Consider the following 22337-nt stretch of genomic DNA (forward strand, 5'->3'; position numbering starts at 1 on the left):
CAATCCACCTAACAACATCTTTGGACTGTGGGAGGAAACTGGAGCACCTGGAGGAAACCCACGCAGACATGGTGAGGATGTGCAAACTCCACACAGTCACCCAAGATCTGAATTGAACCTGGGTCCTTGGCACTGTGAGGCATCAGTGTTAACTACTGTGTCACTGTGCTGCCCTTGCACCCTTTTCTGGAAAATAGTGTAATATTTGCAGTTTTCCAGTCTTCTGACACCACCCTATATTGAAAGCAGAATGGAAGATTATAGCCCATGCCTAGCAATGTCTCCTATTCTTGGATGCGTCCATCCAGTTCTGGTGACTTAATGGCAGTGGCATAGTAATATTGGTCATTGGACTAATAATCTAGAGACTCAAGGTAATGCCCAGGAACTCGAATTCAAATCACACCACAGCAGATGATGAAATTTTAATTGAACAAAAATCTGGAATTAAAAGTCTAAGATGACCATTCTTGATTGTCAGAAAGATCCATCTTGTTAACTAATGTCCATTAAAAAAGGAAATCTGCCATCCTTACCTGTTCTGGCCTACAAATTACTCCAGATCCATAACAACATGGCTGACTGAAAGGCAATTAGGATAGGCAATAAATGCTAGCCCAGTCAGTAATGTCCACATCCCAATGAATGAATTTTTAAAAAGTCAATTTTAGGTTCAGCCAGCTTTTCTAAAACGTTCTGTGTTTAGCCCATTCATTGTGAAATAGTAGATAGTTAAGACAATGATTTTGGTAACTTGATGGGTGCAAAGTGCACATTTGGTTTCTCAGCCATGTCCTCTGCTTCAATGGTTAGATTTCTTTTTTGGTCCCGACTCTGGTTTCATACTTACTTTTACTATTGTTTTCATATTTATATGCCAATGGAAGACTTATGACTTTCTTTTTATTTTTCCACCAATTTCTTCCCACAATTGAACTATAGAATCCCTAGAATCTTAGAATTCTTACAGTGCAGAAGGAGGCTATTTGGCCCGTTGAGCCCGCAGCAACATTCTGAAAGAGCATCTCATCCAGCCCAACCTAGGTGTATATATTTTCTTAAGTGTGGAGACCAAAACAACACACTGTTTCAGATGTGATCTCACCAAAGCCCTGTACTATTGTACTCCAATTCCATTGCCATAAAGACCAACATGCCATTTGTGTTCCTTGCTTTTATTCTATTTTTTTAATTCATTCATGGGATGTGGGTGTTGCTGGCTGGCCACTCTTGCCCATCCCTAGTCGTCCTTGGAGGACAGTTGAGAGTCAACAGCATTGCTGTGGCTCTGAGGTCACATGTAGGCCAGACCAGGTAAGGACGGCAGATTTCCTTCACTAAAGGGCATTAGCGAACCAGATTGGTTTTTCGGACAATTGACAATGGTTTCATGGTCATCGGTAGATTCTGAATGCCATAGCACAATTTGAACCCAATATTAACTGAGTTTCTGAATTAATAGTCCAGTGAGAATACCACTAGGCCATCGCCTCCCCAACAGGAGCACGCCAACACTTACAAGTTTCACACCACTTAAAAAATATTCTGCTTTTCTGTTCTTAAGATCAAAATGAAGAACTTCACACTTCCCTCCACTCCTCTCAATCCACCATCTTGTTACCCACTCAGTAGCCTGTCTTGTGTACTCTCTGCAGGGCCTTCCTGATGTGCCCAGAGGTGGCCACAATAAGTTTATGGTTTTTGTACATGGAAAATAGGAAAAATAAAATCATAGAGATAATCCCCCATCTTCATTCCGGTCAAGAACAAGTTATCCAGCCTAATTCCATCTTCCAACTTTTTGGTCTACAGATGTTGATAGCACCACCTTAAAAAAAAATGGTCAGTGTTTTTTGATTTGATTTATTGTCATATCTATTAGTATACAGTGAAATGTATTGTTTCTGGTTTGCTCTAGACAAAGCATACCATACATAGCGAAGGAAAGGCGAGTGTGCATAATGTAGTGTTACATTCATAGCTAGGGTATAGAGAAAATTCAACTCAATGCGAGGTAGGTCCATTGAAAAGTCTGATAGCAGCAGGGAAGAAACAGTTCTTGAATCGATTTCTGTCTCTCCTACACTTGCAGGGTGGTTATTTCTAGATCCATGCCACCTGCTGGATGTAAAATTCACTAATCAACTCCACTCTAATCATTCTAACTACATTTAAATCTATGTTCTGTGGTTTTAAACCACTCAGTTCCCCCTAGAGGGTCATGAATCTTGAGGATTCTTTGCCCTAAAAGGCAGTGGAGGCAGAGTCTTTGAATATTTTTAACACAAAGTTAGATTCTTGATTACAAGGGAGGTGAAAGGTTATCAGGGGTAGGCAGTAATGTGGGGTTGAGGTTTCAATCAGACTAGCCATGAATGATGGAGCAGGCTTGAGGGGCTGAGTGGCCTACTCCTGCTCCTAATTCTTATGTTCCTATGTACTCACCTCCATAAGCAACCAAGATGCACTACACCTGTTATTTCTTCCCTGCTTTTCTTTGCAGCCTGAGATGCATTTCATCCAAGCCTACTTTCCACTTTCAAAGATACTAACACTATAATATTTCTTTCCTCACTGTTTATTCCAGCCAATATATCACACTCTTCATTCCTAACTATTCTTTCTCTTTTTACTCTCGTTTCTGAAAACAGATGCAAAGATTCATTCAGGATCATGTCCAGGTATTGGCTGTCCACACAGCCGTTTCCTTTTTAGAATTGGCCCTTTCCTTAGTTTTACTTTTGCTCTTTATGTATTTATGTACCTTGTTCATAAAGTGATAGAATCCTACAATGCAGAAGGAGGCTATTTGGCTCATCAAGTCTCCACCAACCACAATGCTACCCAGACCCTATCCCCATGCGTTTACCCTTCTAATCCCCCTGACACTGAGGGGCAATTTAGCGTGGCCAATCCACCTAACCCACACATCTTTAGACTGTGGGAAGAAGCTGGAGCACCTGGAGGAAACCCACAAGATATGGGAAGAACGTGCAAATTCTACACAGATAGTGACCCAAGCCAGAAATTGAACCCAGGTCCCTGGTGCTGTGAGGCAGCAGTGCTAACTACTGCCACTGTACTGTCTTAAAAATACACAGCACATAAAACCAAGGATCCATGTACTTTTTAACAGATTTCTCAATGTGTTCCTGCCACCTTAAAGATAGGGTATATGTATTCACAGTCTCTGTTCCTGCATCCTCTTTAAAAAAAAATTGTACCATTTAATTTATTTTTGCTTCACCTCATTCTTCCCAACAGAAAGGACTACATTATTGCTAAATTTTCTGTGTTTGTTCATGTCATAGTCTACAGGCCCTATTTTACCATTTTGATTCTAAGTGCTGGGCAGAGTTGAAACTGGGAGTGTTTCAGGTCTGATTTTTAGACATATTTTGAGGCGCCCCATACGCAATCTGGTCTGAAAAAATATCAGCAAGTCTGAATCCCGCTGCGCAAGCTTGTGGACGGAGCTTAACGTGCTTGAAATCCTTGAGCTCTGATCGGTGCCTCCAAGTGCGCGTGCACAGGAAAAAAGATAGAATGCTGCTCCCTTTCCACATCGCTCCCGGGCTGGGTAATGCCTCCCCCTAGCCCCGCAGGCATGTCCCATCACCACAACATTAGTGATCCACTTATCCCTCTCACACCCCACCACCCAGACCAATCGCAGGCTCCTTCTCCTCCCCACCTCTCCAAACAGATCACAGTCAGTGTGGTAGCGGACTCCCGCCTTCCCAAAGATCGCAGGCAGAGTGGCAGCAGACCCCCTTTCAACCCCCCACCCCCAACTGATCTCAAGCAGAGAGCCGTCGGATCCCACTTCCCCGCCCTGAGTCGGACTTGTATGGAGCATGTCTGTTTCATGCCAATTCTGGATGGGCAAACGTGGCGGTAAAGGGGGAAGTGCTGGTAAAGTTCGGTGTGCTGCCCATTAAGTCCACTTAAATGGACGCAGGCACAGTCCCGATCGTGACCATTTTTGGGCCTTGGTAAAGGGGGAACTGGCGCAGAGGCGAGCGTGAATCACGTTACTCACCTCACCCCGACTCTACCAAGTTTTCACACACAAAAACGGGCACAACACGATGGTAAAATCGGGCCCTACGCCTTGAAATCAATTATTGTAATCTGCTTTATTACTTTTCCAGTTTCAAGTTGTGTTCAAAGTTTGAAATTGAATGATAAAATGGGTTGGTTTTACCTGAGGCTGAATGCGTACTTCTGTTCCCATCTTTATCTCCTGGCATAATACTTTGGTGATATCCCTTGGATTTTGGAGCTCAATCCTAAATCAAAGCCCTGAATGAAGGGATGAACACATTTGTTTCATCATAGATATCCTCAATATCCACATCATTATTTGAGATTCAGTCTTCTTCATTGTAGAGTTATGGAAGGGTTGATTGCCAAGCGGAAGTAATGCTGACAGTCAACAGTTTTGCTTGCTGCATTTCAGGGAATGGCCACCATCTCCAAGCACAGCAGAGACCATTCAGGACATGCTATCAATGGCAGCCCTGCAGTACTCAGACTTGCGCAACAACCGAAGAAAGAATAATGACAGCATGGATAAACGGAACCTTCCAAGGTCACATCAAGATATAAGAACTAATAGGCGAGAAAAAGGAGAACTGAACCCATGTTCCACAGAATCAGAGCATGGTGGGTATTTCACTGTTTCCACATCCCTGAAGTGCATGTGCATGATAACAAAAGACAGTATAGAGGGATGGGACTTTCCAGTCCTACGACTGTCAATGGGCTTCCCATTGCTTGCATCCTTTGCACAAGGAATCTGGCGTGGTGGGGCAGGGGTCACTGTAAGCGGGACCAGAAGACCCTATTGGCAAGAACAGCTGGAAAGTTCCTGCTAAGAAATTCAGATTTCCAGTGAAATTGTGGACTTAAGACTTTGATTCATCCACTAGAGTCTGGTGGAATTAATGTCTGCTCAATACCAGGAATGAGGAGGTGGGGCACAACAAGGGGACACATGTTCCTGATAGGGTTGTTTGGGAGAGGAAATGCTGATTGGAAGTGAATAGAGGTAGGAAGGGGGTGGTGTTGGTTGTGTTGGAAGAGGAGGTACTAATTGGGAGAGGAAGAGGTTATCAGAAACGTACTAGAAACATGGGGAGAAATTGTAGACCCCTCTGCTTCCACCAGCATGATGTGAATGAAAGAAATCTGTTTCCCGACAAAATTAGTTTGGAAGTTTGTTCTCCAGACTTTCAAGGTGGGTTAAAAGCGAGTTGAATGTTGAAAATCACACTTGCATTCATTAGCTTCTCAGAAATACTCATTAAAAGGCCAACTCTCAAGAATCACATCCCCTGTCCAAATTACCTTCCTTGCCTGCAACTAATTAAAATGCTCTTAACGGCTGTGCACTTGGCAAACCTTGCTTCATCCATGCCTTCCTTTCACACGGCTACTGATGTAAATTGGTGTGGGAAGCATAATCAGGGAGTGAGACAAGAGGCAGGACCAGGTGGGCCAGAGGGTAAGGTTGAAATGGAGGCAGGAGTAAGGACTATAGAACAAAGAACAGTACAGCACAGGAAACAGGCTCTTCGGCCCTCCAAGCCTGTGCCTCTCATTGGTCCAACGAGACCATTCGTTTGTATCCCTCCATTCCCAGTTTGCTCATGTGACTATCCAGGTAAGTCTTAAATGATGCCAGTGTGTCTGCCTCCACCACCCTACTTGTCAGTGCATTCCAGGCCCCCACCACCCTCTGCGTAAAAAAAAAGTCCCTCTGATATCCGAGTTATACCTCTCCCCTCTCACCTTGAGCCCGTAACCCCTCGTGATCGTCACCTCCGACCTGGGAAAAAGCTTCCCACTATTCACCCTATCTATACCCTTCATAATTTTGTACACCTCTATTAGGTCTCCCCTCATTCTCCGTCTTTCCAGGGAGAACAACCCCAGTCTACCCATAGCTAAGACCCTCCATACCAGGCAATGTCCTGGTAAACCTTCTCTGCACTCTCTCTAAAGCCTCCACATCCTTCTGGTAGTGTGGCGACCTGAACTGGACGCAGTACTCCAAATGTGGCCTAACCAGCTTTCTATACAGTTTCTTAGGCTGTAGAGAAAGGCCAGAGGGAAAGGGTAGGATTGAGATAGGGTAAGGGGCCAAGGAATAGAAGAGATGGGTGAAAGACTGGACAGGAGTATGCATGAGCGACTGGGAAATGAGGCCCCATAGCCTGGGCCATTTTTAAGGGCTCTGCATTGCTATGCATGTCTTGGTCCCAATCATGGACAATGGCAGAGACATCTTTGGGCAGTGATGTTTGTGCATAGAATTGTGTAAGGCAACGGTCTATCAACTGTTATTTGAGCGTGGAAGTTTGAGGCATGATACTGGGAAGCAGAGAGCACAGTTACTGTTGCAGGGGAGTGGGGGGGTTGTTGATGAGGTATATTTTCTTTGAAAATGTGACTGAACACATTGACGAAGGAAGAGTGGTGGACGTAGTTTACGTGGACTTCAGCAAGGCGTTTGATAAGGTCCCCCATGCAAGACTTCTTGAGAAGGTGAGAGGGCATGGTATCCAAGGGGCTTTGGCCTTGTGGATCCAGAACTGGCTTGCCTGCAGAAGGCAGAGAGTGGTTGTGGATGGGTCTTTTTCTGCATGGAGGTCAGTCACCAGTGGACTGCCCCAGGGATCTGTTCTAGGACCCTTGCTGTTTGTCATTTTCATAAATGACCTGGATGAGGAAGTGGAGGGATGGGTTAGTAAGTTCGCCAACGATACGAAGGTTGGTGGTGTTGTGGATAGTCTGGAGGGATGTCAGAAGTTGCAGCGTGACATAGATAGGATGCAAGACTGGACAGAGAAGTGGCAGATGGACTTCAACGCAGATAAACGTGTAATGGTCCATTTTGGCAGGACCAATGGGATGCAGGAGTACAATATCAAGGGTAGGAGCCTTAGCAGTGTTGAAGAGCAGAAGGATCTTGGATCCTTCTTGTGGTCAAGAAGGCAATTAATGAAGGCTAGCCTTCACTAATCGAGGGATTGAGTTTAGGAGTCGGGAGGTAATGCTGCAACTGTATAAGACCCTTGTCAGACCCCACTTGGAGTACAATGCGCAGTTCTGGTCACCTCACTACAGGAAGGATGTGGAAGCTATTGAGAGGGTGCAGAGGAGATTTACAAGGATGTTGCCTGGATTGGGAGGCATGCCTTATGAAGATAGGTTGAGGGAGCTAGGTTTCTTCTCCCTGGAGAGGCGACCTGATAGAGGTTTATAAAATGTTGAGAGGGATAGATAGGGTGAATTCTCGGAGGCTATTTCCCAGGGCTGAAATGGTCGCTACGAGAGGACACAGGTTTAAGGTGCTGGGAAGCAAGTACAGAGATGTTAGGGGTAAGTTTTTCACTCAGAGGGTGGTGAGTTAGTGGAATTGGCTGCCTTCGGTGGTGGTAGAGGTGAACTCGCTGGGGTCTTTTAAAAGACTTCTGGATGGGTATATGGGATCTAATGGGATTGGGAGTTACAGACAGTTCTATGGCTTGGTAGGTATAGATGTAATCGGTGCAACTTGTGGGCCGAAGGGCCTATTTGTGCTGTAGTGTTCTATGTATAGGATGGTCTCATGGATTGCGTTTCAAAGTAAGGGTGCAAATGAAGGATCAACAAAGGACATATGGCCATCAAAATTAAAGGGAAGAGAGGACGGGGAGCACAGGAACATCTGCATGAACTACAGTGTGGTCAAGGGTAACAGGAATGTTTGATAGTGGTAATAGGAGGGGTTGGAATCTCCTGGAGGAGAGTCATGACATGGCGATTCCGGTGTTGCATTGGGGTAAACACAGTAAGAAGTCTCACAACACCAGGTTACAGTCCAACAGGCTTATTTGGTAGTGCAAGCCATTAGCTTTCGGAATGCTGCGACCTCATCAGGTGAGTGGGATGTCTATTCACAAACAGGACATATAAAGATACAAACTCAATTTACAAGGTAATGGTTGAAATGCAAGTCTTTACAGGTAATCAAGTCTTAAAGGTACAGACAATGTGAATGGAGAGAGGGTTAAGCACAGGTTAAAAGACATGTATTGTTTCCAGCCAGGACAGTTATTGGAGGAGAGTCCTCAGGGCTGGACCTTAGGAGCCAGAGAGTGTTTCTTTTTAGGGCCAGCCCTGATGTATTATCTGGCACTCATGGCCTGCAGTGAATGAATGTCTGCCTGAGTGCTGTTTGAATATGGGACAGAACTTCCTAGCCCCATGAGGTATCAGTAACTTCCTGCCATCCCATCAGAAGATTTGCCACCTCTTTGATGCATATCAGTGAACTGAAAAGTGGAACGTTGTATCTGACCAGCCATCCTGCCGCCCAGCATGCATCATGCTGACTTTCCTGCCAACTATCAGAGTTGGTCAACACAGAGTAACAGAATCTTTACAGTGACCAGCAACTCTGCACTGACTCTAAGTCCCACTCCCCTGCTCTATCACCGTAATCTTGCACATTCTCTCTTTTCAGTTAGCAATACTTTTGAATATTTTGATCATAGTTGCAAGACCATACTCTCAGGAAGTTTGTCCCAGACTGCAACCATGCCTTTTGTTGAATCTGTGCCTTTTAGTTGTACTCCAGAGGGAACGGTTTCATAACACTACCATTAATACTTCCTTTGTCTTGTGTCCATGACGCCTTTGTCAAATCTCTCCTGACCTTTTACTTTGATCCATTTGCTCCACCTCCTCTTAAAACAGAATAAAATCCATCATGTTTCTACGGCTCTTTAGTTCTGAAGAGTCAAACAGACTGAAAATGCTAACTTTTTTCTCTCTCTGCAGATGCTGCCAGACCTTCTGGGTTTTTTCATCATTTCTTGTTTTTATTTCAGATTTCCAGCAATATTTTGCTTTTATTTTAGTATTTTAGGCACATTATTTCTTATTTCCATCCAGACTGTTTCTCCTCACTGTTTCATTACTGCCCTTATGTCATCATTTATAATTGTGAAACTGAAATACTTCTGCAACAATGGGAAGTTGCCATAGGGAAAGAATGCAGGGTTAAGGGTGGAGAAGAACCTCCATGGAGTCATGGAGGTAATGGTCGCTACGAAATGCTGACAGGGATGGTGAGGAGATGGTGTGTTTGGTGGTGGCATGCTGGAAATGGTGATAATCCTTTGAATACGGAGACCAGTGGGAGGCAAAGGGTGACATCTGAGATGTGGCAGATGTTTCGGAATCCGTTAAATCTCCCTGTTAAGCACAGTGGGTTGAATCCTTGGCCAAGAAAAAGGCTAACGTCAGAAGCAATGTTTTGGAAGGTAGCATCAATGTAACAGATACATTGAAGAAATCAGGAGGGGGGATGGCCTTAGCAACTGCTGGACTCCGTGGGTTTGTAATGAACATTTGCAGAAACAGAGGCAGAGGTCAAATAAGGGAAAGGGATACATCGGAGGACATATACCAATTAAACAAAGTTGTTTCCTTGTGGAACATCTAAGTGCCACTGTAGGGGAGGGCTCATCCTTGTGGCTATCTCTGACTGCAATTCCGCCACCTCTGTTGCCGTTTCTAAGGCTCAGTCCTCGTAGATCTTGGCCTTTCTGTGTGTTGAGTTTCCTATCAGTCTTCTCCCCAGTCTTTACCATGAAGGCCACTGGTCTAGTTATTAAGAGGACAACTCTTGGGATCCACAGGATGCTGTCTCCAAAATTTTGATCGAGATCAATGTTTCCAGGTTTAAAGCTCCCATCAGACTTCTGTCCACCCTGATGTTTTTTTTGGGTTTGTTGTTTTTCTTCCACTTTGCCAGCCAGGTTGATGAAAGTGAGGCTCAGCCTGGCCTAAAGGTGTTGGCACATCAATAGGGCTGCCAGGGCTAATCCTGTGGTCATGTGCAGTGTTATCCTATAACTGAAAAGGAAATGGCCAAGCTTCATTTCCAAAGAGCTCATCGTTCGTTTTTTTTTCATGTTTTTTAATACCCACACTGCTCACTCAGCCAGCCTTTTTGAAGATGGGTGAAAGCATGCCATGTGGATGTGCCTCACTCCATTTGTATTTATGAAGATTTGAAACTCTCTGCTGGTAAATGGGGTCCTGTTGTCTGTTAGGAGGACCTTGGGTATACCATGTTTGCAGAAAGATTGCTGAAGATTTTCTCTGGTGTTCTAAGAGGTAGTTGGGGCCATCTGGTGTGCGTCGATCCATTTGAAATGGGCATCGATCAGAATCATAAAACTCATAAGTGGCCCTGTGAAGTCTACATGTACTCGCATCCAAGGTCGCCCCAGTCATTCCCAAGGATGCACCAAGGCTGCTGGTGGGACCTTCTGGTTTTTTTGGAAGGTTTTGCACCACTTTGACCAGGTTTTCAGTGTCCTTGTCTATACAAGGGGGTGACACAGTGGTTAGCACTGCTGCCTCACAGTGTCAGGGATCCACATTTGATTCCCAGCTTGGGTCACTGTCTCTGTGGAGTTTGCACATTCTCCCTATGTCTGCATGGGTTTCCTCAGGGTGCTCCAGTTTCCTCGCACACTCCAAAAATGTGGGGTTAGGTGGATTGGCCATGCTAAATTGCCCCTTAGTATCAGGGGAAAATGTATGGGGTTATGGGAATAGAGTCTGGGTGAGATTATGGTTCATACAGACTGTGGGCCAAATGGCAGCCTCCTGCACTGTATGGTTCAAAGATTCTATTCCAACAAGGCCACCAAATGTAGCTTCTTGCAAGCATTTTCATTTTGGACATCTCTGGGTGGCCATCTCATGGTGTATTGGTCACTGGCCTGGACATGGGACAACCACCTGGGTTCCCGTCAAGATGATAGGATCCTCAGTGCTCTAAATATTGGAAGTATAAGTCTTTGGATCCTTGGTAGGACACCTTTATGGTACTCCACGTAGGATGATATGACGTAGCTTTATCAAGTAAATTCAGGCTTGGAGGTCCTTTTGGCTCCAAGCCTGAATTTACTTGACGGATCCTGGCAATGTCCATGAAGTTCAGCATCATGATGACTTCATTCATCTTTGGAGATGAGGGTAGGCTGGTGGGTAGTGGTAGGTGGCTCAAGGCATTTGCATTGCCAATCTTTGTCTCTGGATGATGCTCCATGGTGTATTAATAGGCGCCTAAGAGCAGTGCCCAGCGTTATATCTGAGCTGATGCAATGGGAGAATCATTTTGTTTTCTGCTGAGAGGCCCAACAGAGATTTGTGGTTGGTCATTATGGTGACATGCCAACCATAGATGTATTGGGAACTTTTTCCTCCACGAATACCATTTTTCTCTCTCAATTTGCACATACCTGCTTTCTGCACCTGCCAAGGTTCATGAAGCAGTGTTCATGAAGCTTGATGGATTGAGTTATAAGAAGAGCCTGGATAGACTGGGACTTTTTTTATCTGGAGCATAGGAGACTGAGGAGTGATCTTATAGGGATCTATAAAATAATGAGGGGCACAGATCAGCTAAATAGTCAATTCGTTTTCCCAAAGGTAGGGGGTGTTTAAAACTAGAGGGCATAGGTTTTAAGGTGAGAGGGGAGAGATACAAAAGTGCTCAGAGGGGCAATTTTTTTCACACACAGGGTGGTGAGTGTCTGGAACAAGCTGCCAGAGGTAGTAGTAGAGGCAGATAGAATTTTGTCTTTTAAAAAGCATTTAGATAGGTACATGAGTATGATGGGTATAGAGGGATATGGGCCAAATGCAGGCAACTGGGATTAGCTTAGGGGTCTTTAGAAACAAAAAGGGCAGCATGGACAAGGTTGGGCTGAAGGACTTCTAAGACTCTATAAGCATACACAATTGGACACTGTGTCCCATTGTCCCAACAGGATGACAAAAAAGGTGTTATCTCAAAGGGAGAGATGTTGCAGGTTACAATGAGTGGTCTCAGTGGATCATTATGGGCCAATGTTTGTCAACAGCAATTGCTGTTTGACGGTTGAAGGTTTCTCCTGTGACATTTGCCATGACCTTTTTTTTTTAATTAGGACATGGAAGGGTACCAATTGGGTCACCAAATCCAGTACAAATTTCTCATGATAGTTGTTAAGACCTAGGAAAGATGTCAACTTTGCTCCTTGGGGTCAGAAGCCCCTTTTATGGCCTTCACCTTGTCCTTGACGGGATGCAGTCCGTCCTTGACGGGATGCAGTCCGTCCTTGACGGGATGCAGTCCGTCCTTGACGGGATGCAGTCCGTCCTTGACGGGATGCAGTCCGTCCTTGACGGGATGCAGTCCGTCCTTGACGGGATGCAGTCCGTCCTTGACGGGATGCAGTCCGTCCTTGACGGGATGCAGTCCGTCCTTGACGGGATGCAGTCCGTCCTTGACGGGATGCAGTCCGTCCTTGACGGGATGCAGTCCGTCCTTGACGGGATGCAGTCCGTCCTTGACGGGATGCAGTCCGTCCTTGACGGGATGCAGTCCGTCCTTGACGGGATGCAGTCCGTCCTTGACGGGATGCAGTCCGTCCTTGTCGACTCTGTACCCAGTGTACATTACTTTGTTGACTTGGAACACAAACATTTTCCTTTGTAGCCTGACACCAGTGTCAGAGAAACAACGTAAAACTGTAAATCCTCCAAACTCTCCATGTTCCTTTACAGTAGCTTCTGAGATTAAAACTTCATGTAGATAGACAGCAACATTGGGCATCCCTTGAAGGATGTTCTCCATCACCCTTTGAAAAATGGTGCATGCTGGAGACACCCCAAAACGATAGCAAGTGTACTTGTACAGTCCTTTGTGAGTCCTTTTGAGGTGTCATGGATGCCAGCTCCTGTTGGAGGTAAGCGTGGTTCATATCCAATCTGTCAAATAAATGAGGCCCCCCCGCCCTTGTAAATTTATAGTCCTCATAGAATTGGACTAAGTTGTTAGATTTTAAAACCAGGACTACTGACGCATCCCGTTTGCCAAATTGTCCTGGTTATATAATGCCAAGTTCCTCTAGACAGTCCATTTCAGCCTCCACCTTGACATTTGGGCATAGGGGACTGGTCGTGCCTTGAAGTATTTATATTGGGCCTCTGGTCCACTTTCATCTTGGCCCTGGCATCTTTTATCATTTTGAGGCATTCTTGGAACATTTTGAGGTACTTCCCAATCTCTTTGTATAGGTTGCCAGTACCTATTTTAAAGATCTGTGCCAATCCAGGTGGATTTTCTGCAGCTCGTTCCTTCCCTGAAGGCTGGGCCCTGGTCTTTGCGCTACTATTAGTGAGAGTCAGATTCTGTTGCCCATGTGTAACTGGGGTTACAGAGGCCCCAATAACGTGCAAGGGCTTTCTGATGTGCGTGGCCAATCAAGCCTTGGTGTCTTCAGGCTTAAAAGCAAGGTGTCCAATTGCAGTCATTTCCCAATGATAGATGCAGCGTCTAGAGGGGTGGCCGTTGAATCTGGATTGATGGCAATTGAATCTGGGCCACTTTGGGTGCAGTGATCCAATTTAGTTGCATCAGTTCCTCATCTTTGGGCTGATTTATTTGTAAAGCTCTATCTTGAGGTGGCTTTGCCCTTTGTCCCTATAATTAGGGGGATTGATTGCATTCTTTGTTAGCTGCCTGCCTGGTGCCAGAGGGACATCTCTGACCAGCTTGAAAGAATATTGGAATGGGAGGGAGAGCATCTGATTGTGGTTCATACTGGGACACGCAACATCAGCAAGACTAGGAAAGAGGAACTGTTTGGGGATTAGCAGATGCTAGGAACCAAATTAAGGACAGGTTCTCGAGGGTTATAATCTCTGGATTACTACCTGAGCCACGTGGATTGGCGCAGGAATGAGAAAATTAGGGAAATAAACACGTGGCTGAAAGAGGAGTTCCATTTCATGGGGCATTAGCATCAGTATTGGAACAGGAGGAATCTGTACCGTTCAGACAGTCTTCACCTGAATCGATCTGGGACCAGTGTTCTGGTGGAAAGGATAAATAGGGTGATCACAAGGACTTTAAACTAGCGAAGGTGGGGGGTAAAATTGTAAGAAGTGTAATGGTTAATGGGAAGCAAGGCAGCAGGTTAGCATATGGGGGAGTGGGTTCAACTGCATGGAAAATTGAGAAAAGTTAAAACACAGCTCAAGAGATGTCAAAGTCTCCAGAACAAATAATAGGACTGTGTTTGGAAAGGGTTAGAATCTAACTTCAGGCACAGCAGATAAGGGGATGACAATGAGAAGGTTAATGCAGGACTGAGAGTATTGTATTTGAATGTATGCAGTATATGAACTAAGGTAAATGAGTTTGTAGTGCAGATTGAAATTGGCAGGTAGGATATTGTGGTCATCAGAGACATGGCTGCAAGAGGATCAGAGCTGGGAGCTAAATATCCAAGGGTCACATCATGTCAAAGGCAGGCAGGTGGGAGCACAGTTGCCTTGTTAGTAAGAAATTAAATCGATAGCAAGAAATGACGTATGGTCAAAAGATGTGGAATCTGTGTGGGTAGAGTTGAGGAACTGCAAAGATAAAAGAATAGTGATGGGAATTATGTGAAGGCCGCCGAGCAGTAGGCAGGATGTGGGCCGCAAGATACACCAGGAGACAAGAAAGGCAAGGTTACAGTGATCATGGGGGATATCAATATGCAGGTTGAGTGGGAAAATTGGGTTGGTAGTGGATCCCAGGCAAAGAAACTTGTGGAACATCTATAAGATTACTTTTTGGAGCAGCTTGTGATGAAGCCCACTAGGGAACAGGCAATTCTGGATTTGATGTGTAATGAGGTAAACTTGATAAGGGAGCTTAACGTGATCCTTCATTTTATCCTTGCCCTTACCCTTAGGAGGCAGTGACTATAATATAGAATTTACTTTGCAGTTTAAGAGAGAATGGGAGTGGGGGGCGGGCATGGTGTGGTTGTCGTTATGTGCTGAGGAGCAGGGTTGGAGGGGAGCATTGTGCAGAGGGGGAAAATGTGCAGATGGGGTGGGGTCTGTGGGGAAATGTGCAGTGGGGGTGGGGCCAGGGAAATGTGCTGAGGAGGCAGAGTCCAGGAGAGAAATATTGTGCAGAGGGGCGAAGTCCAATGGGGGGGGTGGGGAAATACGCAGAAGAGGCGGGGTCCGGGGGGAAGCGTTGCACTGAGGCAGCAGGGTCTGGGGGGAATGCAGAGGAGTGGGATCCATTGGGAAAACGTTGCACTGAGGGGATGGGGTCCAGGAGGGAAACATTGTGCTGAGGTGGCGGGGTCTGGAGGAAAGTGCAGAGGAGTGGGACCGTTGGGGAAATGTTGTGCTGAGGGGGTAGGGTCTGGATGGGGGCTGGGTGCAGTCGCAGGGAGCAGTGTGCTGAGGAGTGGGGCCTGGCTAAGCATTCAGAAATGGGATGTTAACCAGATCTCTGTCATTACTTCCTCCAGAATGCACTGTTTAACTTGCTGTTCTCTGACTCTCCCAGTATTTTATGCATCACAGTATTCCTCTCTAATATTTCATAAGATCATATGGTGCTGAAGAGGCCCATCGAGTGCACCGACGCGTGAGAAGGATCTGTCCTCTCAGCTAATCCCGTTACCGGCATTTGGCCCATAGCTTTGAATGTTATGACATGCCAAATGTTCATTCAGGTACTTTTTAAAGGATGTGAGGCAGCTTGCCTATATCACTCTTCCAGGCAGCGCATTCCAGATCGTCGTGTCCCCTCTAAACCTCCTGGCCCTTCGGCCCTCGATGTTGTGCCGAGCTATGTCCAAACCAAGATCAAGCTTCCCCACTCCCTATCGTTCTGGTGTGCTCTATGTTCCTATCCAATAACTGCTTGAAAGTTCCTAAAATGTCCGACTCCACCGTCACAGCAGGCACCCCAGCCACTCTGAGTAAAGAATCTACTCGGACATCCCTCCTATATTTCCTACCATGAACCTTAAAGTTATGCCCCCTAGTAACAGCTACACCCATGCAAGGAAATAGTCTCTGCACATCCACTCTATCTATAAACCTCTTCATCATCTTATAAACCTTTATTAAGTCGCCTGTCATCCTCCTCTGCTCTAAAGAGAAAAGCCCCAGCTCCCTCAATCTTTCCTCATAAGACCTACCCTCCAAACCAGGCAGCATCCTGGTAAATCTCCTCCGCATTCTCTCCAGTGCTTCCACATCCTTCTTATAGTGAGGTGACCAGGACTGCACACAATATTCCAAATGTGGTCTCCTCAAAGTCCTGTTTAGTTGCAGCATAACCCCATGGCTCTTAAACTCAAATCCCCTGTTAATAAACTCTAACACACTATAAGCCTTCTTCACAGCTCTATCCACTTGAGTGGCAACCTTCAGAGATCTCTGGATATGAACTCCAAGATCTCTCTGTTCCTCGACATTTCTCAGAATCCTGCCGTTGACCCTGTAATCTGCATTCAAGTTTATCCTACCAAAATGAATCACCTTGCACTTATCAAGGTTAAACTCCATCTGCCACTTTTCTGCCCAGCTCTGCATCCTTTCAATATCTCTTTGCAGCTTACAAGAGCCCTTCAGCTCATCCAGTGCTCCACCAATTTTGGTGTCATCAGCAAATTTACTAACGAACCCTTCAGCCCCCTCTTGATTAAAAAGTCATTGATAAAAATCACAAAGAGAACCCAGCACTGATCCCTGTGGTACACTGCTGATAACGGTCCTCCAGTCTGAAAATTTTCCCTCCACCATCACCCTCTGTCTTTGAGACAGCCAGTTACTTATCCAATCAGCCAAATTTCCTACTATCCCACACATCCTTATCTTCTTCATGAGCCTACTATGGGGAACCTTATCAAACGCCTTACTAAAATCCATGTATATGACATCAACTGCTCTACCTTCGTCTACACACTTAGTTACCTCTTCAAAGAATTATCTTGAACCTGTGTCCCCTCCTGACTGACCCTTCAACTGAGGGGAGCAACTGTTCTTTATCCACACTCTCCAGTGCCCATCATAATCTTGTACATATCGATCAAGTCATCCTTCAGTCTACATTGCTCCAATTTCTCTTCATAACTTAAATGTTCCATCCCAGGCAACGTCCTGGTGAATCTCTGCATTCGCTCCAGTGCAGTCACATCCTTCCTATTACGTGGTGATCAGAACTGCACACAGTACTCTAGCTGTGTTCTCATCAAAGTTCAAGACAAATCCATCATGACTTCCCTGCTTTTATAATCTGTGCCTCGATTGATGAAGGCAAGTGTCCCATATGCAGTTTTCACCACCGCACTAACATGTCCTTACATCTCCAGCGATTTATGGACAAACATGCCAAGGTCCCTTTGCCCCACAGAACTTCCTAGTGTCATACCGACATTGAATACTTCCTTGTAAAATTAGTCTTTCCAAAGTGCATCATCTCACACGTTTTGGGATTAAATTTTATCTGCCCATTTGACCATCCCATCCATATCATCTTGTAGCCTGAGAAACTCAACCTCATTGTTAGTCACCTGGCCAGTCTTTGTGTCACTCTGAAACGTACTAATCCTAACTCCTGACATAGTCATCTATGTCATTTACATAAGTGATGAATAATAGGGGACCCAACACAGATCCCTGTGGCATGCCACTGGAAGCTGGCTCCAGTCACTAAAGCAGCCTTCTGTTATCACCCCTTCTCCTACAACTAAGCCAATTTTAAATCCACTTTATTAAATTATCCTATATCCCATGTGCATTTGCCTCCTTTATAAGTCCCCCACTTGGAACCTTGTCAAAGGCTTTGCTCAAATCCACACATCAACTGCACTACTCTCATCTACACACCTGGTCACCACCTCACAAAATTCAAATTTGTTAGGTATGACCTCCCTTTGACAAACCTATGCTGACTATCCCTGATCACGTCTTGTCCCTCCAAGTGGAGATAGATGCTCTCATTCGGAATTTTCTCCAATAATTCCCTACTGACGAGACTCAGTAGTCTATAGTAACCATGACTTATCACTACAACCTTTCTTAAATAGCGGAACCACATTAGTTGTTCTCCAATCCTCTGGCACTTCCCCATGGCCAGAGAAGAATTAAAAAATTGAGTCAAAGCCCTGCAATCTCCTGCCTTGTCTGTCACACAATTCATTAATTTGTCCACTTTTAAGCCTGTCAACACCTCCAATTTTTGTCCTTCTTTATGTCAGTTTGCTCAAGAACCTCAGTCTCTCTACCTGAATTTTTTTCTTCACACTCATTCTCTTGGGTGAAGAAGGGTGTGAAGTATTCGTTCTACCATTGTCCCCTGGCTCCATTCACTGATTGCTGTCTTGGTCCCTAATGGGCCTTACTCTTGTCTTGGTCCCTAATGGGCCTTACTCTTGTCTTGGTCCCTAATGGGCCTTACTCTTGTCTTGGTCCCTAATGGGCCTTACTCTTGTCTTGGTCCCTAATGGGCCTTACTCTTGTCTTGGTCCCTAATGGGCCTTACTCTTGTCTTGGTCCCTAATGGGCCTTACTCTTGTCTTGGTCATCCTCTTTCTATTGATATCTCAAAATATTTAATAAGTATTTTGCTCACTTTTGCCAGCCAGAGCTTTCTCATAGTCCTTTGCTTTCTTAAGCTCCACCCTCCACTTTTTCACTTCACTAATGCCTCTGCTGATTTGCTCCCCTTGTACCTTCTAAATTTCCACATTTGTAGCTGTTCCCAGTCTAACTTGGCCAGATCCTACCATATTTTACTAAAATTATCTCTCCACCAGTCCAAAATTTTGTTTGCAACTTGTCTATTTCTTTGTTCAATACTAGCTTAAATTATACCATATTGTGATAGCTGTCACTAAAATGCTCCCCCACCATCTCAATCACCCATCCGATTTTATTTCCCAGAATTAGGTCCAGCACGGTACTTCCATTGTTGGACCTTTTCATATTGGCTTATTTCGTCTTGATTCTCACACCATTTCCAAGTTAATTTGAAGCCCTCCCAACAGCACTAGTGAAATACCCTTCAAAGAACATATCCCAGCTCTATTAGGGTGCAACGGGCTTGTCCAGGTGCCATATCAGCCAGAGCCTGCCCAGGAATTGAAAGCCCTCCCTCCTGCACCATCTTTCCAACCTAAACCTTCTATTTTATTATTCACTTTCATGTGGCACTGGGAGTCCTTGGCCCAACCATCTTCAGCTGCTTCATCAATGACCATCTCTCCATCATAAGATCAGAAATGAGAATGTTCAATTTCCGGCATCATTTGTGACACCTCAGTACTGAAACAGTCCAAGTCAAAATGCAGCAAGACCTGGACAATATCCTGCCTTGGGCTGACAAGTTGCAAGTAACATTTTTACCACACAAGCCAGAAATGACCACAGAATCTTGCAGTGCAATAAAGGTCCTTCATCCCATCCAGTCTGCACCAACAATAACTATCACTAAAGTCGCACTAATCCCATTTTCCAGCACTTGTCCCATATCCTTGAATATTTTGATCTTCCAAATGTTCATCCAAATTCTTCTTTTTCAAAGGTTGTAAGGTTTCCAGCCTCCACCACCTTCCCAGGCAGTGCATCCCACATTCCTACCATCCTCAGTTTTTCAAATTCTCCTTTGAATGTACTGCCCATATCCCCTCTTGATTTTCTCCTTAACCAAAGGAATGGCTGCTTCTTATTCACCTTGTCCATATCCCTCAATCTTGTACACTTCAACCATGCCCACCCCTCCCTCTCCCCATGCCCCAACCCCTTAGCCTTCTCTGTTATAAGGAAAATACAGGCCTATCCAGTCTCTCCTTAAAGCTCAAAAGTTCCATCCCAGGCATCATCCTGGTAAATCTCACCTGTATCCCCTCGAATTTACCCTGCTAATCCCCTTGATAGTAAGGGTCAATTTAGCATAGCCAATCAACCTAACCTGTACATCTTTGGACTGTGGAAGGAAACTGGAGGAATGCCACACAGATGTTGGGAGAATATGCAAACTCCACTCTGTCACCCAAGGCCGGAATTGAACCCTGTCCCTGGTGCTGTGAGGCAAGATTACGAACCATGTTAGGTCTGTACTCTCCCCATTTCCTTTCTGAATGGTTCCCACTCCTCTGCTGTAGGCCTTCCTGCAGGAGCTGTTCCTTATCAACTTTGGCCAGATTCTGCCTTTCCCCAATCCAAAGATGTTTTTTGCAGGCTGTTTTTCTCCTTTTCCATAACAAACTTGAACCATACAGTGTTGTGGTTGCGATCACTAAAATTTCCCCATTACCACATTGAACACTTGTCTGGCTTTGTTACCCAGAATCAGATCCAGCACTGCTTGTTGGGCCTTCTATATATTGATATAAGAAATTCCCCTGAATATGCCTTCGCTAAATGCTTGGCACTATGACTATCCCAATTTATGTTGGGGAAGTTGAAATCCCCTTGTACTCGCTGATTATTATTCTTACACCAATCAGTGAATTGACTGCATATTTGCTCCACTATTTCCTGCTGGCTCATTGGGGGCCCCCTATAAGAGAAAATCTCAACCATCTCCTCTTGACTTTCAGTGACGTTGCCAGTGCTGAATTCCCCTCTATCAATATCCTGGTTGATACCACTAAAATTTGAATTGCACTAGCAGATAAATACTACGCTTACGAGAGCAGGTGAGAAGCTAAGAAACCTGCAGCAAGTAACTCACCTCCTGACTTTTGAAAACCACAAGACACAAGTCACTAGGGTGATGGCATATGCCCCACTTGAATAGATGAGTGAAGCTCCAACAACACTCAAGAATCTTGACACTGTGTGAAAGAAAACAGCCCGCTTAAGAACGTAAGAAACAGGAGCACGAGTAGGCCACCTAGCCCTTCGAGTCTGCCGCGCCATTCAACAAGATCATGGCTGATCTAAAGTGGATCAGTTCCACTTTCCCGCTTTCTCCCCATAACCCTTAATTCCCTTGTCTATCAGAAACCTATCTACCCGTGACTTAAATATATTCACCGAGGTAGCTTCCATCACTTCAATGGGCAGAGAATTCCAGAGACGTACTACCCTTTGAGTGAAGAAGTTCCTCCTCAACTCTGATCTAAACTGCCCCCCCTGCTTTATTTTGAGGCTGTGCCCTCTAGTTCTGCTATCCTTTCTAAGCAGGAAGAATCTCTCTACCTCTACCCTATCTATCCCCTTCATTATCTTATATGTCTCTATAAGATCCCCCCTCAGCCTTCTAAACTCCAACAAGTACAGACCCAGTCTATTCAATCTCTCCTCTTGGCTAACCCCCTCATCTCTGGTATCAGCCCAGTGAACCTTCTCGGCACTCACTCCAAGGCCAATATATTCTTTCGCAAATGCGGCGACCAAAACTGCACACAGTACTCTAGTTGCAGCCTCACCAGTGCCCTGTACGGTTGCAGCAAGACCTCCTTGCTTTTATATTCTATCCCTCTCACTATAAAGGCCAACATTCCATTTGCCTCCTTGATCACCTGCAGACTGGGTTTTTGCGATTCGTGCACAAGGACCCCCCAGGTCCCTCTGCACCGTAGCATGCTGCAGCTCCTTGCCCTTTAAATAATAATCCCTCCTACTATTATTTCTACCAAAGTGAATAACCTCACACTTGCTAACATTATACTCCATCTGCCAGGTCGTCACCCACTCACTCAGCCTATCCAGATCTCTCTGCAGACTTTCCGCGCCTTCCACGCAATTTGCTTTTCCACTCGTCTTCGTGTCATCAGCAAATTTTGTTACCCTACACTCAGCCCCCTCCTCCAGATCATCTATGTAAATGGTAAACAGTTGAGGCCCCAGCACTGATCCCTGTGGCACTCCACTAGTCACCATAAGAACATAAGAAATAGGAGCAGGAGTAGGCCATCTAGCCCTTCGAGCCTGCCCCGCCATTCAATAAGATCATGGCTGATCTGTCGCTGCTCAGTTCCACTTTCCCGCCCTCTCCCCATAACCCTTAATCCCCTCTCTTATCAAAAACCCATCAACCCGCGTCTTAAAAATATTTAGCGAGGCAGCCTCCACCACTTCAACGGGCAGAGAACTCCAGAGATTCACCACCCTTTGAGTGAAGAAGTTCCTCCTCAACTCCGTTCTAAACCGCCCCCCTTTTACCAACAGCCAACCAGAATAGCACCCATTGATTCCAACTGTCTGCTTCCTATTAGACAACCAATCCTCTATCCACGCTAACACCTTACCCCCAACTCCATGCACCCTAACCTTTTGCAGCAACCTTTTGTGAGGCACCTTACCAAACGCCTTCTGGAAATCTAAAAACACCACATCCACCGGTTCCCCTCTGTCTACCGCACTAGTCACATCCTCATAGAAATCCAACAAATTTGTTAAACACAACGTCCGCTTCATGAATCCGTGCTGCGTCTGCTTGATCAAACCATTCTTTTCTAGGTGTCTTG

At 45.3% G+C, this 22337-nt stretch overlaps 1 protein-coding gene across 1 annotated transcript in view; it reads left to right on the plus strand.

Moving 5' to 3' along the window:
* Positions 1-22337, plus strand: part of LOC145343990 (lysine-specific demethylase 7B-like) — a 115296-nt gene that overhangs the window by 87343 nt on the left and 5616 nt on the right. The window contains exon 17 of the mRNA XM_080190598.1: positions 4463-4668. Within this exon, the coding sequence (XP_080046724.1) occupies positions 4463-4668 (206 nt within the window). The remainder of the gene's footprint in view (positions 1-4462; positions 4669-22337) is intronic.

This window comes from Carcharhinus amblyrhynchos, chromosome 6 (assembly GCF_965287045.1).
Source record: "Carcharhinus amblyrhynchos chromosome 6, sCarAmb.v2.hapA, whole genome shotgun sequence".
In the NCBI taxonomy this organism is placed as follows: Eukaryota; Metazoa; Chordata; class Chondrichthyes; order Carcharhiniformes; family Carcharhinidae; genus Carcharhinus; species Carcharhinus amblyrhynchos.